The 19,410-nt window shown below is 42.5% G+C and overlaps 1 protein-coding gene across 3 annotated transcripts in view; it reads right to left on the bottom strand.

Moving 5' to 3' along the window:
• Positions 1-19,410, bottom strand: part of AMOTL1 (angiomotin like 1) — a 93,501-nt gene that overhangs the window by 48,518 nt on the left and 25,573 nt on the right. Inside the window, exon 1 of one of the 3 annotated variants that reach the window (XM_026675592.2) lies at positions 8,326-8,721. The exons of the other annotated variants lie outside the window; for them this stretch is intronic. Within the exon in view, the coding sequence (XP_026531377.2) occupies positions 8,326-8,344 (19 nt within the window). The 5' untranslated portion in view covers positions 8,345-8,721. Of the gene's footprint in view, positions 1-8,325; positions 8,722-19,410 lie in introns of those variants that run through there. 3 annotated transcript variants of the gene reach the window in all.

Raw genomic sequence — 19,410 nt, 5'->3', positions numbered from 1 at the left:
GAAGACACCAGGAACACAGATAATCAAAGTCAACACAAGATAAACTCACATTTGCTCCCAGCAGCTGCCGCACTCAGCATGCATTTAATTTAAACTCTCTTCCGAACTGTGGCTAATGAAGGGAATCAGGGCCCTTTCCTCCCCCGTAAGCCACACAACCCACGTTGCTCTCTTCTCTGTTCCTTCCTCCATGCGCTAGGATGAAGAGGGGGTGGGCCTGGCTCTTCCTCTGAACTCCCTCTCCCTTCTTCTACCTCTCCCCTGCTCTGCCTAGCCAGACTTTGCCCTTCCCCAGCCTCCTCCACAGCCAACAGAGCCACACTCCCACTCCCTGTCAACCGTTCATCTTCCTCCTCGGATTCAGACTCTGACAGGGCATGACAAGGGGTACCAGTAATTATGTCAATGACATTTTCATTTGTTTCCTTATATACAAGAATATGTTAAGTCATACATCAAAAGCAAACGTCCACCCCATGGAGTACTGTATGGAATAAACATCGATAGGTACCATTTACTTGTGTTCCCTTCCAATTATTTCATGGCAAACTGGGTTTCTTTGGAAAAAAAGTGAAGTACCATTATTTATTGGGCTCATCTGTTGGCTACAAATCTAATATTATTCTTATTGCACATTAATGGAAAGACAGAATATTTTAGAACAAAAATTTAATTTTATACCATATCTATACTTTATAAATAAGCACAGCTTAATTTAATTCTGGCAAATAAGAATAAAAAAAAAGAATTTGTGGATTTTTTTTTATCCCCCCTATGCCAATTGGAATGTGGTTTTGGAAGCATACATGCCCACATCATCCTCCAGAATATATAATGTTGCAATATTGCCACTATTTCTGGGTCTTCTGAAGAAAAGACTCATCAATTGGCATAGTTTTTAAATAGAATACCACAAATTCAAAAAGGTGAAGGCTATATAATGGTGCTAAGAAGCTGGGCAGCCACCAAAATTTCTTTGCTAAGTGAGACAGCTAAGTGAGTTTTGCCCCATTTTACACTGCAGTTGTTAAGTGAATCACTGCAGTTGTCAAGTTAGTAACATGGTTATTAAGCGAATCTGGCTTCCCCAATGACTGCTTGTCGGAGGTTTGCAAAAGGGGATCACCCCAAGATACGCAACCATCATAAATAGGTTCTCAAGCATCTGATTTTTTTGATCACGTGACCATGGAGTTGCCACAACGGTTCTAAATGTGAAAAGCAGTTTTTCAGAGACATTGTAACTTTGAACAGTCACTAAACGAACTGTGATAAGTTAAGGACTACATGTAATGCTTTAGCTGTTCCAGTCTTTCCTAGAAGACTGCCTACCACCATGTAGTTTAAATGCATTTGCAGATAACAGTTTCTTAAGCAACATTATGCAAAGCACAGGGGAAAAAAGCAAGTAATAATAGGATAGATAGATACCGTAGATCAGGGGTCCCCAACCGCCGGTCCGCGGACCGATACCGGTCCGCGGAACAACTCTTACCGGGCCGCTGGTTGCTGGTGCCGCCATCTTTTTGGTAAAAAGTGCTTCCGGTGAGCTTTTCCGGTAAGCTCACGAAGCACTTTCATCAAAAGATGGCGGCGCCTTCGTGAGCTTTTCGGTAGAAAGCCATTTCTACCAAAAGCTCACGATCTTTGGAAAAAGTGCTTCCGAGGTCACCGGAAGCACTTTTGTCAAAAGATGGCGCGCCAGTGATGCGTATGATGCCGGTACCGGGCGCGGCGTCGAAAAGGTTGGGGATCCCTGCCGTAGATGGATGGATGGATGGATGGATGGATGGATGGATGGATGGAAGGAAGGAAGGAAGGAAGGAAGGAAGGAAGGAAGGAAGGAAGGAAGGAAGGAAGGAAGGAAGGAAGGAAGGAAATAAAAGGACTATAGCTAAATTTGCCCCATTCACTATTTCTCTCCATACCCTCCCCTTGCAAAACATCCTCTATGTCTATATTCTGCTTCATACATTGTCTTTCATTCTTTAACTTTTTTTTGTCTCAGTCTTCCCACTCCTTTCAATCCAGTCTCTCTCTCCCTCTCCCTCTCCCCCTCTCTCTCTCTCTCTCTCTCCCTCCCTCCCTCCCTCCCTCCCTCTCCCTCTGTCCCTCTGTCTCTCTCCCACTGTTTTTGGAGGGAGGCAAGCATACCAAAGCTATGTCTGCAGCTACCAACTCTTTTTATTTTCTACCAGAGGCCCGAAGGTCTTTTTGTAAATAAAAAGGATGCTACAAGACACTTGAAATTATTTTATTTTTTAAATCAGAGCTGGGTGAGGGCAGGGCGTCTGGCAGACACGAAGTGGCAAGAGGCGTCTAAGCAAATACTTTCTAATAGCCCAAAAGGTATGTTCAGCAGCATAACCAGAAGTTTTAGTATTCAAATTCCCTGCAATATAGAGCGCTTACTTGGATTTAAGTCAATAGAGCTTAACTTCTATAGTAAACAGATAGAATCCCTGGCATGGAAAAGTTAATGACAAAGATATCTAATTGAAACTCTGAAGGGTGGTTTCCCCGTGAGTAAGCTAATACTACATTACATGGGTCAGTGACTTGGGAGCAGGCTTATATATAGGAGTCAATTAATACACTGGGTTACTCAAGAAATATAATAGTTTGGGCACATGGAAAAATACATTTACATCATTGCTTTGAAAAGGAGGCCCTTTGCTTGATACTTGAAATCAGTGAGTTATATCCAGCTAAGCCAGTTGGAACATTTAGGTCTCACAGGAATCGGTGGAAACTAACTGGAACTAGTAGTTTGAATTCAAGCCATTTATTTAAATAGTTGTAATTTAATTCTATGAACTGCAAGGAGATCAAATCAGCCAATCCTAAAGGAAATCAAAACCCTGACGGTCCTTTGGAACAGCAGGCACTGAAGCTGAAGCTCAGATATTTTGGCCACCAAATGAGAAGAAAGGATTAATTAGGAAAAACCCCAATGTGGGAAAGATGGAAGGCGAAAGGAGAAGGGGACGGCAGAGGATGAGATGCTTAGATGGTATCATTGATGCAATGAACAGGAATGGAATGGAATGGAATGGAATGGAATGGAATAGAATAGAATAGAACAGAACAGAACAGAACAGAACAGAACAGAACAGAATAGAATATGAAATGGAATGGAATAGAATAGAATAGGAATTCTTTATTGGCCAAGTATGATTGGATACACAAGGAACTTGTCTTTGGTGTATAAGCTCTCGGTGTACATAAAGAAAAAATAAAATACATTCATCAAGAATCATAAGATACAACACTTAGTGATAGTCATAGGTTACTAATAAGCAATCAAATCAGACTAGGGAACAAATAAAACAATATAAATTGTAAAGATACAAGCAACATGTTATTGTTGTGGACAGTGGGACCTGCTGTGCAATGGGCCGTGAAGTCACAAAGAGTCAGACACAATTTACCAACTAAACAACAACAATTTAATTCAGCCTGCAGAGTGGACTATACCATAGTACATACAGGTAGTCTCCAACTTAGAACCACTTGTTTACTGACCATTCAAAGTTTCAATTCTGAAAAAAAGTGATTTATGCCTGTTTTCCATGCTTATGATCGTGGCAGCTGGTTGACCCCACGGATCCTGCACTATCTTAAAGTTGTCAAGTTTGAAGAACAATGTGCTAAACTATAAGTCAAATGAACTGCTAAAAACACAGTTCTTTGGGAAAAGATACAACTAAACAGTTTCAGGCAACTGCTATGTACATGTCCCCATAAAGCACGACTGCACATTCTTAACAAGTATAAATGTCTATATACAGCTGTAACCACAATGGGGACTGGAATCTTGGTCATTGAAGCAGACTAGTTGTTAAATGAGAAGTCACAGGACTGTTTCCTCCTCAACAACCACAATTCTGGCACTTCCAGTTGCAGTCGTTTAGTGGACAGAATCACTGGTAGGGAGCATAGGGTGACTCAGAGGGGTGAAGGAAGCCCCAGGAGGCCTATTGCAGGCTGTGCATGATTTGGGGCATGCGGCGGACAAATCTCTCTGCTGCAGAGCTGAAAATCCTCCATGGCTGAAAATCCTGCTTGGATTTCAACATAGGCCTTTCTCAGCCAGCCTCCAGAGACTAAATGAAAGTCCTCTTTGCAGATGGCAGCAACTTGCAACATTCCCTGCTGTCTTCCCCACTGACTTTCTGGGTAAGCAGGCAGGGAAGACAAATGGTGATCATATGATCTCAGGACACTTGGCAACTGGTCATAAGTACAAATGGGTTTCCATATGCCCGGATCACAGTCAAGTGACCACGGGAGTGCTGCAGTGGCATGTAATTTGAGACATGGGTCATAAGGCCCAATTTCAAAGAGTCATTGAATGAATGACTGTAAGTCCAAGATTCCCTGTCAGTGGTGGTATTCTACCGGTTCGGTCTGCAGCTTCCCTGACTTCTTTCAACATACATACATGCATACATACTATAAAAGAGTACAGAAGAGAATTTTAAAAAGTGGTAACTGGGGAAGAAGAGCAGGCAGAGCTGGAAGCTGGAGTTAAATATGTCATCAATTTAGAGCCTTTGCATTCCCACAAGAGATCCAAGTCCAGCCCCCTTGAATTCTGCTGACTTTTATCTACACCAATTTAGTGCTGACCTACATGGTTGATTAGATTTTTGTGTATAGGCTGTGGTAATAGATCTTCTGTGCTTAAACTCAACAAATGATCTTGGTTCTTTGCACCAGCTAGTTTTTTCCCATCATCTTTTGACAATAAATTAAGCTCATCTATACTTTATTGGCCAAATACATTTGGAAGAATATGTAAAACCCTGTTTTTCAAGAGAGAAAAACCTTGGTTACTAAATTCTACTGTATTTTGTATTTCATTTTGTCCATACATAAGCCCATATAAGCAAAGGCGGAGAAAATAATATAAATCACTTAAAATTGGCTCAAAACAAGCTCTTTGTTCAATCATCAGTTTCATCTTGATAGGATTACATTCAAGAGACAATTGAATGAAGTCGCACAAGAACTATCTAAAAAGCTATTTTTTCCTATCATGATCCCACTTCTTGAAAATCTCAGAGATTTTTTAAAAAAATCCAAAATGTGCAAATCCTTAGTTGGAAGCCACCCTGAAATTACTCAGTAAGACTTTGCTCTGAAAATCAGTTGGATAGGATATAAAAACTGGACAAACCTGAAGCAGAGTATTTAAAAAAACCTCCTACTCAAGAAAAACAAAATATAATAACAAAATAGTATTTGCCACTAGCACTTGCATCTGGCTCTGTGAAGCTCTCCCTAAATGCCTTCAGGAAAAAAAAATCACTTTAGATTCAAACTGCAACTATATAATTAGAATGAAGACTTTGTTCTAATCCCAAAGATGAGCTTTCGGAGTGTATGGGATAAACATTTAGAAGGAAACCCCCTTGCAAGGACTAACTGAATTCTCTGTTCATTAGCTAAGGATCTTTAGCCTTCATCATTTTCAAGAGAGAGCACCTGGCAAATATGTGGCACACTTCAGAAATTACATTTCGTACACATATTTTTATTTTCCTGTTCAGCAGCTTTCAGAAGAAGCCATAATCATTATCTGAATGTTTGTTTTATATTCCAACTTTATTATTTTTATAAACAATTCAACGGGCAAATATATCTAATATGCCTTCCTCCTCCTATTTTCTCCACAAGAACAACCCTGTGATACAAGTTGGGCTGAATGTGACTGGCCCAAGGTCACACAGCTGGCTTTCATGGCTAAGGTAGGTAGGTGGGAAAATCCTTTAAGAGCAGCATAAGACATTTCCAGCATGACAAACATAACATTGGGGATAAAAACCCTTTCGGATGTCCACCTGCATATCATAAATCTAATCAAGTACTAGGAGCTTCTCCAAATAAACATGAAGCTACATTTTTACTCCATCATGACCTCCATCATGACCTTATACACTTTTGAAAACCACCAGATAGCACAAGCTTTAGAAAAAAGTGAAACCAGGGCTAGAATTGTATGCATAGTTTAAAAGGGTTAAATACCACTAAATTCAGATTTACCTTAGCAGGATTTACCTACAGCAGCATGCTTTAAAGTTGCAGGAGAATGCCATGTTAGTGTCTCAGATTGTCATTCATTGTAGCTCACAAAAGATTATAGCTTTTAATAAAACACAGTGTGTTAATCTACAAAGATATTACTAATTTCCTTCTGATTATTTCCTGCAAATTTGGTCATTGGAGAGCAATCTATCCCTGAATTGTTATTTTAGATAGATAAATAGATAGATAGACATAGAGAGACAGACAGACAGACAGAGATATATACAGTACATATACACACATACACACATAAGCATATGTATGTATGTATGTATGTGTATGTATGTATGTATGTATGTATGTATGTATGTATGTATGTATATGTGGATCTTTGGTTATTCGGGTTTTCTCCCACGTAAAATTGGAAGTACTGATGAAGTCTCATTCATCATCTTCAGGCTTGTGTCTTCGGCTTTGTGCTTCTCGGAGTATTACTTAAGTATTACTCGGAGTATTACTATTAAGCCTGATCATGGCAAATGAGATTCTGCCGAAACGTTGCTACAACTTTAAAAGCACAACTACAATGACGTGGGAAAATACCTGAACAAAGCTGAATTATACACATTTAGAAAATAATGCCTAATTAATACACACACACAACCTAACACACACCTAACACCCTAACATGCACACACAATCACTTTCTGTAAAACAAACTCCTGGACCATAGTATTGGGGTTACACCCAACCTTTCTCTCCTTACTTGCCAACCCTTTTTCCATCAGTGTGCTGAAAATGCACCACAAAATTAAGGGGGTCAGGTATTGCTTTTATTTTTTATTGCAACACTGGCCTTCTTCGGACCGTTGGATGGTAGCAACCTTCTCCATCGTTCCCGTTTCTTTATTTGGCCAGCATGTGACCTCTACATTGCTCCTAGGGGTAAGCCTTTTCGTAATACTGTACAATTATTTCATTTTGAAATACTCTTCCGAAGCTGTTTCTTTGCTCAGCTCTTCTTTCATGGTCCTTGGAGGGATCCACAAAAGCCCAAATACAGCTAGTCCTCAACTTATAACAGTTCACTGAGTGACTGTTCAAAGTTACAAATGGCACTGAAAAATGTGACTTATGGATCTTTTTCACAATTATGACCTTTGCAGCATCCCCATGGTCGTGCCATCAACATTCAGATGCTTGGCAACCGGTGTGATTCATTTAACGACCACAGCAAGAACTGTCGTAAAACGGGGCAAACCCCTCTTAACCAATGTTTCACCAAACAACCCCAAAATCTGGGCTCGACTGCGGGTCGTCAGTTCAAGGCTACCATCAGAAGTTCGCTTGAAGGCAAGGGAAGCCACTCGCTCTTCTCCGGGCCAGCGGATAATTTGGGGTGTGGGGGAGAGGACCGCTTCTACCCTTTGCTAGAATAGATCCTGGGATCAACAGATCAATTGGGCTGCGAGGACAGGGCTACCATCAGGAGGCTAGGTGGGGTGGGAAATCCTAAACCAAGCGTGGAAGATGGGACCTCCCACCCACCCAACAAACACCCTTTCATCTCTGCAACCGCAACTCTGGGGCTTCTTTCCAGCCTTCCAAAATTGGTGCAAGGCACTCTTATCATCTCTTTACCCTCCCCCCCCCAATTTCCCAGGGGAGGGGAAAGAGAACCGGGATCCCAGCCAGTTCCATTTAGCAACAACCCACCCACCCCCTCCAAATTTCCAAAGGGGGTGATAGAGCGAACTGGGAGCCCAGTTCCATTTAGCAAGCCTTCCATCCACCCACCCACCCATCGTTCCCAGCCGGTTCTGGTGGGAACCATCCATCCTGGCCCCCAGTTCCGTTTAGCAAGCCTTCCAGCCACCCCCTCGCCCGCCCCATCGTTCCCAGCCGGTTCTGGTAGGAACCATCCATCCGGATCTCGCCCACCCGTCTTCCCACCCAACCCCTCAACCCCAACCCCTCCGGCCAAAATGGGGGAAGGCTTAAAGGCAGGCAGGCAGGCAGGCAGGCAGGCAGGCAGGGAGCCGTAGGGAAGGTTGCCGTTTGAGGCTAAGGGCGCAAGCGTGCAGCTTTGACAGGCTGAAGCGGGTTTTCCTGAGGTGGAAGGGGGTGTTGGCATCCCGCAAAGCGAAAAGGAGAGAGGGTGGGTACCCGGGCGGAGAGAGGGGTGTGTGGAGGAAAGCAAACCCGCACCGCGCTTCCCAGGCCGGAATGCTCGGAATGCCGGAGCAAAAAAATAATAATTCTTAATTATTATTATTTTAATTTTTATTTTTTTACCTACGGCTGCCCAAATCATAGCAAACGTCTCTGGGTCCTAATGGTGGCCCATGTATCCGCCGCGGCGAAGCGGAGAGGAAAAAAAAAATCCCCCGGGGTAGCTGAGGAGGGAGCCGTCCCGATAAAAACGAAGCTCGAAGCTGCTTCCCTTTCCTCGGACGCGGCGAAAAGGGTCTGCGGAGCGGAGGGGGCTCGGCTCGGCGACGTAATTCGAGCCGCCCACCCGCCCACGCGGGGCTCGGAGGAAGCGGCAGTGGCGGCGGCAGCAGCGGCAATGGCACCTCGCCCCTGAGGCGCCGTGGCCAGGTCCTAGCGCTCGAGAAGGCTCCGTTCCGCAGGCCGGACGCGCGTCGGGCTTGTCGAAGCCGCTTTTGCCTCGGACGTTTTTTTCTCTCCGGGACGCGGCGGCGGCGGCAGGCGAGAGGAAAAAGCGCAGGGCGGAGCCCGGGAGGCTGCCGAGAGAAGGACCGGAGAAGTCCGGTGGGTTCCACTGGCTGGGCTGCTGCGCTCGCCTGCGTTATTACCTTCCCGCGAGGCCGCTAAAGCCCCCTAACCTAGGTGCCCTCCAGATGTTTCGGACTTCAGCTCCCATCAGCCTCTGCCAAGGCTGAGCAGCCAATGGCAGGAGGTGGTTGGCATTCCAAAACTCCTAGGCCTGCTTGGAAACTTCTAGTTTTCTCCAAAGAGAAAAAAGTGGGGGCGGGGGAAAAAAATAAATAATGAAAATAAAGGGTGAAGGGGATTGAGATTATGGCGGCGGCCGTCCGGTTGAACAGGATGCCAGGGATTTTCTCTTTAGGGCTCTTCTTCCACCCTGCTTGTCCCAAAAGTGCTGCTTGTCCCAAAAGTGCCCCCAAGAGGCAACTGGACTTTCTGGTTTTTCTTCGGAGACGTTTCACTTCTCATCTGAGAAGCTTCTTCAGCTCTGACTAGATTCTTCAGAGCCGAAGAAGCTTCTTGGATGAGAAGTGAAGCCTCTTTAAAGAAAAAAAAAACCCAAGAAAGTCCAGTTGCCTCTTGAAAGAAAAGAAAAAAAGGACTTTTGGGACAACTGTGACCTGGATGACTGAGAATCTAGACACTTAAAATGCTGCTGTTCCAGACAACAACCAAGTTGCAGAATTTCAAACCCTCAACTCTTGTCTTGGTAAGAAAATAGAATACCTGACCAACGTTAAGAGCGGCACTAAAAATAAATAAATTACAGTCGTGTTTCACACTTATGAGCATTGCAGCATGGTGATCAAAATTCGGACACTTGGCAGCTGACTCAGGACAATGGATTGCAGTGTCCCGGGGTCTCACAATCCCCTTTTTGCGACCTTCTGACCAAGAAAGTCAACGTGGGAAGCTGGATTCACTTAACGACCATGTGACTAACTTAACTGCAGTGGTTCACTTAACAACTGTGGTGAGAAAGATGGTAAAACGTCACCAAAGTCACTTAACTGTCTTGCTTAGCAACAGAAATGTTGGGCTCAATTGTAGTCATAAGTCGAGGACTAACTGTAGAACATAGAGTCATAGGGCTGGAAGGGACATTGGAGGTCTTCTAGTCCAACCTCTTGGTCAAGCAGGAGACACCCTATCTGCCTTGAGAGCCTGGAGAAAAGAGAAGTAGGGTAGTCTTTGGGATTGATTCTCCAATCCCACAGTGATTTTCTGTGCTCTCCTTTCCACCTCCAATTTTATCTTCTACCTGTCGGAAGGAAGAAAAAACCCGATTTCCTCTGTTCTCTTCTGTCCCACAGCTTCTCAAGTTCATGTGAAATGCTAGTGCCTTGGTAAGACCCAGAGGTGGTCTTCAGCAGGTTCTGACCAGTTCTGGAGAACGGTAGCGGAAATTTTGAGTAGTTCGGAGAACCAGCAAATCCCACCTCTGACTGGCCCCCATCTATTCTCTGCCTCCCATTGAGTCCCAGCTGATCGGCTGGGTCTTCTTTTGTTGCCCTGGAGAACGGAGCTGGAAAGCAGGTTAGTGGGATGGGGAGGGAATGGCATTTTGCAGTAACCTTCCCCCAGGAGTGGGGAGGGAATGGGGATTTTGCAGTATCCTTCTCCTGCCACGCCCACCAACCCCACAGAACCGGTAGTAAAAAAAATTAAATCCCACCACTGGTAATACCACACTTGGAATGGAAACATCAGCAGTGTTAGCACCCACAGTTCAACCCTGAGCTACAAATATTCTCTTCTATCACTAAGATAAGCAGGGTTAGATGAGATTATGGTGGCATGGAGGGAAGGTCCCAAAAACCCATAATCCTGTAGACAGCATTGAGAAATTGAAGGATTTCCCCCAAATAAGACAACATTCCTCCCTAGTTTGAGCATGAATTTGATCTTGAATGGAGGATGAATTGTCTGATATAATCTGAATAATTTAACAAGTCAAAGGGAGTATCAATTCACTGGTTTGCAGAAGTACAACTAATCTAGGAAAATAATTCTCAGTAAGAGGCAAGCATGCTGATTAGCTAAGGAATGTAGAGGTAGTCCTCGACTTACGATCACAATTGAGCCCAATTTTTTTTTTTTTTTTTGTAAATTTTGTTTGAGTTTTCACAAAGAGAAAAAAAAATACAAATAAAACATCTTTTTTGAAAGTAGCGTAATTCCGGGTTACATTTCTTCGTACAGACACAAATTCAGGTTCATGCTCATTTTTATATTCTATTCCATATCTTATTACTATTTTACATTTTCTGCATAGCTTCTCCCCTCTTTTAATTTTCTCAATTTTATTTTAATTATCTCAATTCAAATCATTGTATTTATATTTTTTGTCTGTTTCAATTATCTATTATCTTTTCTCATTAAACAAAATTTCTCCTGTAGTTACTGATTGGAGTATGACGCCTTTATATCTTTTCTCTAAAGTTGTAACGTTCAATATAATACATAACTTCCATTCGGATTCTGCTTGGTACATTCTTAAAATACACACTGTATTCTTAAAAAAAGAAAAAATTATAAATGTATATAATTAAAACAACATTCCATTCCAATTCAATTCTATCATTAATATTAATATTCATTAAAGTCTTAACATCTTTAACATTACTTTTCAGTTAAATATCATACTTCTATGGGAACAATTATAAGCTTTCCATAGTTAATTCCCTCCCGCTCTTCACTTATATTTTATAAAACATTAACTAATTAAAATGTTCCCATTCCTTCCTAATTCAATTTTCTCATTTATTTTATTTCACTTATTTTATTAACAAACATTTCACTAAATTACACTATTTTATCCCTCATTTTAATCATACATTGTTTCCAATTTTCTAAAGTTATTTCTATTACTAATATAACAATACAATCTTATGTACCTTTACAGAATCCCTTTTTCAGTTAGATTTTCACCCATTATCTCTAAATAGGTCCTGTTTCTCTATATCTTGCTCCGGCCCTTTGTCATTTCTTTTCCTTTCCTTCTTCCCTCTCTTCTTCTCTCTCCCCTTTTTACCCCCTTGTCTCTCTACCTCTATTTCTCTCTTCTGTATTCCCCTTTTCTGTTGCTTTCCAGTATTATACTTATTTTTTGAATTATTTTTCTTTTCTTTGGTTGTTTTTTTAAGTCTTAAATTCTCCATTCTCTTTCCCCCCTTTCCTTTTTCTTCCCCACATCATTTTCAATTCATCCAGAAGTGGTGCCATTGTATCATTTTTTAAACAACCACCCGATTGATTTTAGTCATTCAAATATAATAACCAAGAATCCAAAGATCACCAAATAATCCAAATACATGCAATCTGTTTCTTTTTTGCTCTTTTTTTTCACTTTCTCTTCCTGGGGTTACTATTTAGTTGCAAAGTTTCAGTTAAAATGTATCTTTTAGAAGTATTGTTGAAGTTTTACTGTAGATTCTTTTTAATTCCAGGCAGTCTCCTCCCTCTTCCAGATCCTGCCCTTATTCTTTTTCTCTCCCTTCCTGCTTATGAAAAAGAAAATTTTAATGTCCAGAAATCTTTATTATCCCTTTGGCATTTTGTTTTATTTTCAGCTTAATTGCCTATTGATGTCAAAGCGGATTTTTCCGATTTCTTATTTAAGTCTCTTAGTTGTCAGTATAGGGAAGGAGAGAAGAAGAAAAAAAAAAGCCAAACCTTTCCCTTTTCCTTTCCTTCGCTGCTTCCGACTCTTCTTTGGGAGTCTTTTTTGTAAGTTTAAATTCCAGGGTACCTTAGTTGTTGCTTTTACAATTTAACCCGGTCAGCCAAAACTTTCACTTCATATCTTCCTCCTGCACATTCTTTTCCGGTCGAGTTCTCCTTTGTGGTGGCCATTTCTGACCACCGCTGCAACCGCCTTCAGGAAAGGGAGTAAGAAATGCGGCTCTCCTCAACCCTGCTGGCAGTCTCCCCCCTCTTCACCACCTCTACGGGGTGGCTTAGCCCCGAAACCAGCTGGCTCGGGGCGCTCCAGCGGTGAGCCCAGACAGAAACCGCGCACGATCGCGGATTTCTGTCTGTCGCCGAAGCCCTTCAAACCGGAAGTCTATTGAGCCCAATATTTTGTTGCTAAGAGAGACGGTTAAGTGAGTTTTGCCTCATTTTCTTGTTAAGTGAATCACTGCAGTTATTAAGTTAGTAACACAATTGATAAGTGAATCTGACTTTGCTTGTCAGAAGGTCAGAAAAGGTGATCACATGACACTGGAACAGTGCAACCGTCATAAATGTGATCCAGTTGCCAAGCATCCAAATTTGATGACATAATCATGGGGATGCTGCAACGGTTGTAAATGTGGAAAATGGTCAAAGGTCATTTTTTTCAGTACCATTAAAACTTTGAATGGTCACTAAATGATTATAAGCTGAGGACTACCTGTAACATGCTTCTTGGAAAAGATGGAATATGGATACAGGGAGAAAGAATAGAATATTTCTAACATTTTTATATCCCATACTATTTTCAAAATGTTAACACCTGAACTTTATGTAGATATCATATTATTGTAGAAAGAAAGGTGTAATCTCTGGAAGTTTGCACCTATGATTTAACAGAGTTTATTCTGGAAGTTTTATAGTATATTTATTATGTTACACTATAAAATAACTTAGACTGCTTATTGCAGTATTCGTCACCCCCAACCAGTTAAAAATGTGTGTTCAACTCCCAGAATTCCCTAACATGTTGGCTGGGGAATTCTGGGAATGGAAGTCCACACATCTTAAAGTTGAGAAACACCAGCAGAGAATCTTAATGAGCTGAAGCAGAATCAAAATTACACAGATAAATGAATAAACGATATAGGGTCAGCCTGGCCTGCCGCATCCTTAGCATCCGTGGTGGGATTCAGCCAGTATGGGCTGGTTTGGATGAACTGGTAGTAAAAATTCTAGCTTGCCCTGCCCCGCCACTACTTATTGGCTTCTCATGCCTTGGCTGATGCCTTAGTTAGCATGTACACTGCATACATTATTTATCCTAAGTAAAAGCTCAGCGTTTTGCTAGTCAAGTTCAGAGTAAAGAAGGAAGGAAGAAAAAAGTAACTTACCATCTTTTTCGTCCTATGATGTGGATCCCGAAAATCCACAGGACTTTTTGACAGACGCAAATCCACATGCACAGCTTAAGAAATGCCACCCATCGCAATGCATTTATGCTTAACATAACAAGACTGTTGGAACCCCTACAAGCAGGAAGAAACCTCAATGCAGGCTCTTTTCAAGAGTGGTTATAAAGTTCCATCTGCAAGCAGCACTTAAAGCCATACTAAACCTTGCTACCCACCAGAATCTGGTCAGTATTGAAAAGAGACCTTGTCCTCCCCTTCTAAAATTAATAGCCACAATGAGATCTTTGCCATGGGAATGAATGTATGTATTTATAACATTTCCTCCAACGGGCTTCTGCAAAGCACAGGCCCGCCGTTGGAAAAAGCTTACCCCTCCCTTAAAAATGGGAAAGAAAAAAAAATCCACTGCACATCTGTTTTTTGTATTGGGAGGAAGAGTGCTTAGTCTTTCTTTCCTTTAATAATTTGACCTGTTTTGTTTCTGACAAAAGGATGCTGTGTGAGGCACTGGCTCTTTGGATTCATTCCAAGCCCAGATGAGGTCAGCATGGGAGAGAGAGAGAGAGAGAGAAAGAGAGAGAAAAAAGCCCAATTCTCACAGCTGGATGTCCACCAGCAATCTGAACAAACTATTTGGGTTGTCATTTCAATCAGAATCAAATACAATCTGATTTCTTGTTGCCAACAATTGCGTGTTGAGGACCACAATTTTACAAATGTTTACGCCTGACATCCGAATATCTGCTATTTCCTATCCTTACAAGAATGTGTGAGTATTTGTATACACCCACACCAGCATGTTGGTCTCTTCTAGCTCCCTATCAATTTAAACAAGAAAAAAAAAGCAAGCCAAACTGCTAATTGGAGTAATCATTATTGCCATTGTCTATTATTGGGTTATGACTGCGGCAGAGGCCCTCATGGCTATCCGGTCACACGAAATGTGTTGGAATTTATGCAACTTCTGGTGAAGAGGCCAGTTCTTGGAGCTGAGGCCTTGTATAATCCTGACTGCATTCCAATCCTTCCACCAGCCCATCATGCATAATTCTAAATGATGTCCTTGGGCAGCTGGAAAGGACAATCGTGAACGTGATCATAAGTACCTAACTCCAACCAACAGACACTAGATATTAGATTAACAGAGTTGGAGGGGACCTTGTAGGTCAGCTAATCCAACCCACTGCCCAAGCAGGAGACCATACACCATTTCTGACAAATGGCAGTCCAATCTCTTCTTGAAAGCTTCCAGTGATGAAGTTCCCACAACTTCCAAAGGCAAGCTGTTTCATTGGTTGACTGCTCTCACTTGTCAGAAAATTTCTCCTTATTTCCAGGTTGAATCTCTCCTTGACCAGCTTCCATCCATTATTCTTTGTTTGGCCTTTGGGTGCTTTGAAATATAACTTGACCCCTTCCTCTCTGTGGCAGCCCCTCAATATATTGAAACACTGCTATCATGTCTCCCTGGTCCTTCACTAGACTAGCCATGCCCAGTTCCTGCAACCGTTCTTTATATGTTTCAGCCTCCAGTTCCCAAATCATCCTCCAGGCACTTTGTCTGGAAGGACATAAATGGCCACCCATTTATCTTTAGAAATGCACCGTTTTGCCTAGAAAATTGGAAATGAGTTCAAAACGACCTTTGGCCTTTTATAGATTGGTGCTTATATAAATGACCCTACAAAAAGGGTGCCAGGCTTTGAATTACTGTTGTGGTTCACTGGCAGCCTGTGCAGACGGCAGCAGAATCAGACAGTGGGGAAGAACGAGGACTAGTCTGGAGAGGACTCGGACAAGGGCCCTGCATCCGATGCAGAGATGAGGCCAGGACCATCTGGGAGTGGGGTGCTGACTCTCGAGCCTCCAGAGTCTGACAGCAGCGAGGCAGAGGACCCAGGGGAGCCTGTTCCCATTCCACTACCAGTTCTCCAGAACTGGTCAGAACCTGCTGAATACCAAAACATAGTAACCGAACCGGTAGTAACACCGGTTGAATCCCACCCCTGGAGAAATAAGACAATGGGGCAATTCCTCACTCATCTTTCTTGGATGGTTGGTTGGATGGCTGGCTGGCTATTTCCATCCTAGCTTTTTTCAAAGATCTCTGAAAAGTGTACAGGGGAGGGGTAGGTAGAGAGAAGTCATTTTTCCCTGAATAACAAATCTATGGATGAGTTTTAATTCACAGAAAAGAGTCTGACTAGTTGAAAGTTATACAGCAAACTCTATAACTGAATGAATATATAAGCCTGGTAATTCTAAACGATGAATAGGAAGAGAATATCTGTCACTGCAAGGAAACACACATAATTCAAGCAAGGAAGTTTTGGAAAACCAGATAAAAGTCTGCAAGTGTTGTGTCTGTATAGTGTTGTTGTTCTGAATATGCGAAGTTGTTGCTGTTTAACTGAAATCTTTGACCATTTTATAAAAACCAGGGTGTTTGCCGACATAGCCTATTTGCTTAAATCTATACTAAGTATCTGAAACTGGTGTTATGTCTTTAATTCTAAAGCTGGAAACGTTGATCTATACTGGCAACATGTTTTGTCATTATGTTATAGGTTTAAATCTATATACACTGCTCAAAAAAATAAAGGGAACACAAAAATAAGACATCCTAGATCTGAATTAATGAAATATTCTTATTAAATACTGTGTTCATTACGTAGTTGAATGTGCTGACAACAAAATCACACAAAAATTATCAATGGAAATCAAATTTAGCAACCCATGGAGGTCTGGATTTGGAGTTACACGCAAAGTTAAAGTGGAAAAAAACACTACAGGCTGAATCAACTTTGATGTAATGTCCTTAAAACAAGTCAAAATGAGGCTCAGTAGTGTGTGTGGCCTCCACGTGCCTGTATGACCTCCCTACAACGCCTGGGGATGCTCCTGATGAGGTGGCGGATGGTCTCCTGAGGGATCTCCTCCCACACCTGGACTAAAGCATCCCCCAACTCCTGGACAGTCTGTGACGTAGGTGGATGGAGCGAGACATGATGTCCCAGATGTGCTCAACTGGATTCAGGTCTGGGGAACGGGCGGGCCAGTCCATAGCATCAATGCCTTCATCTTGCAGGAACTGCTGACACACTCCAGCCACATGAGGTCTAGCATTGTCTTGCATTAGGAGGAACCCAGGGCCAACTGCACCAGTATATGGTCTCACAAGGGGTCTGAGGATCTCATCTTGGTACCTAATGGCAGTCAGGCTACCTCTGGCGAGCACATGGAGGGCTGTGCGGCGGCCTAAAGAAATGCCACCCCATACCATTACTGACCCAATGCCAAACCGGTCATGCTGGAGGATGTTGCAGGCAGCAGAACGTTCTCCACGGTGTCTCCAGACCCTGTCACATCTGTCACATGTGCTCAGTGTGAACCTGCTTTCATCTGTGAAGAGCACAACGCACCAGTGATGAATTTGCCAATCTTGGTGTTCTCTGGCAAATGCCAAACGTCTTGCATGGTGTTGGGCTGTAAGCACAACCCCCACCTGTGGACGTCGGGCCCTCATACCACCCTCATGGAGTCTGTTTCTGACCGTTCGAGCAGCCACATGCACGTTTGTGGCCCGCTGGAGGTCATTTTGCAGGGCTCTGGCAGTGCTCCTCCTGTCCCTCTTTGCACAAAGGGGGAGGTAGCGGTCCTGATGCTGGGTTGTTGGCCTCCTATGGCCTCCTCCATGTCTCCTGATATACTGGCCTGTCTCCTGGTACTATGCTGACAGACACAGCAAACCTTCTTGCCACAGCTCGCGTTGATGTGCCATCCTGGATGAGCTGCAGTACCTGAGCCACTTGTGTGGGTTGTAGACTGTCTCATGCTACCACTAGAGTGAAAGCACCACCAGCATTCAAAAGTGACCAAACCCTCAGCCAGAAAGCATAGGAACTGAGAAGTGGTCTGTGGTCACCACCTGCAGAACCACTCCTTTATTGGGGGATGTCTTGCTAACTGCCTCTGCTTTCCACCTGTTGTCTATTCCATTTGCACAACAGCATGTGAAATTGATTGTCAATCAGTGTTGCTACCTAAGTGGACAGTTTGATTTCACAGAAGTGTGATTGACTTGGAGTTACATTGTGTTGTTTAAGTGTTCCCTTTATTTTTTGAGCAGTGTATATAAAAGCAAAATACCACTCACGCATCATCACAAAATCTCCAGAACCGTAAAGTTTGTAAACTTGAAATTTGGCACGTAAGTTCCTCTTGGCTTCTAGGTGCTGACTAAGAAAGGATTTTTCGAAATGGCCATCTGAGCATTATTATTTCATATATTATTATTAACACACTCTGATGCTAAGGAGTTCTACTCCCCCTCCCCATCTGAAAAGAAATCTGTTCCAAATGCAAAACACAAGCAGAGGAGAGGAGTTTCAGTTTCAGTTTCAGTTTTAGTTTTAGTTTCACAGCAGCAACCAGCTTTAGTACAGAACAGGTGAGCTAAGCCACGCCCAGGCTCCTTGCTGTCTCCTTGCTCACACAGCAAATACTGTTTCAGTTTCCAAACAGCCCTCAACTCTCACACAGTATGCTAGCTAGATGAATACTGATGGATGCTGGTAGGCAGAGGCAGATTCCCCCCCCCCCCCGCCCCAATTTTCCTCCCCAAAAACTAAGCCTGACCACATAGTTTCGTAGTGAAGCACGGGTATCGAGCTAGTCAATATATATAAAAGCAAAGTACCACTCACTCATCACAAAATCTCCAGAACCGTAAAGCCTACAAACTTGAAATTTAGCACTTATGTTCCTCTTGGCTTCTAGGTGCTTGCTGAGAAAGGATTTTTCAAAATGACCATCAGATCATTACTATTTCTTAATACAGTAATTAACACCCTCTGATGCTAAGGAGTTCTACTCCCCCTCCCCACCTGAAAAGAACTCTGTTCCAACTGCCAGTTGCCTCACATTCTGTTACCTCAGTTCAAACTGGCAGACGTTCCACTCCTTCACTCAGGACCGGTTTGAGGCTCCTTACAGTATTAAACGTCGGTACCTCACCAAAATGTCTATGCCTTCCACCTATGAAATTGCTTCTGGACTAAAGGTGGTGGGAGCGATATTCCCTTATGTGTTTCAATCACCGACCACCACTGAGCCAACATATTGTGAACCGGATTTGTCCCGCATAGCCCAATCACATAGTGTCATCGTGAAGCATGAATATCCAGCTAGTGTACAATAATTATAAGAGCTGTACATGTAATAAAATGAAGCAAGCAAAGTAAATCTAAACTATTAAGTGTATCCAACTATAACAAGTTTAATTAATCTTATTTTATGGAAAACTTCAGCACCGGTGATAATAAAAATCATCACAAATTGCCAACAATTCTCATAATATATTAATATGTACCATGTCCATAAGTGTATGCGAATTCCCCTCTGTGTGTCTCTACAGACTGATGCTGAAAAAGGATTTATTTTTTTAGAGAGTTGGTGCACAAGCAGCGGTTTTCTGCTCCAGCAAATGTGAAATAGTGGAGAGTATAGGTGTTAATTGCTAAAACTACTAGTACATTCCTCTTTCCTTTTTTTAAAA

This window comes from Notechis scutatus, chromosome 5 (assembly GCF_049901735.1).
Source record: "Notechis scutatus isolate UNSWTSFEM ecotype Mainland chromosome 5, rNotScu1.2, whole genome shotgun sequence".
NCBI lineage: Eukaryota > Metazoa > Chordata > Lepidosauria > Squamata > Elapidae > Notechis > Notechis scutatus.
This window is presented reverse-complemented; position numbering and strand designations above follow the sequence as displayed.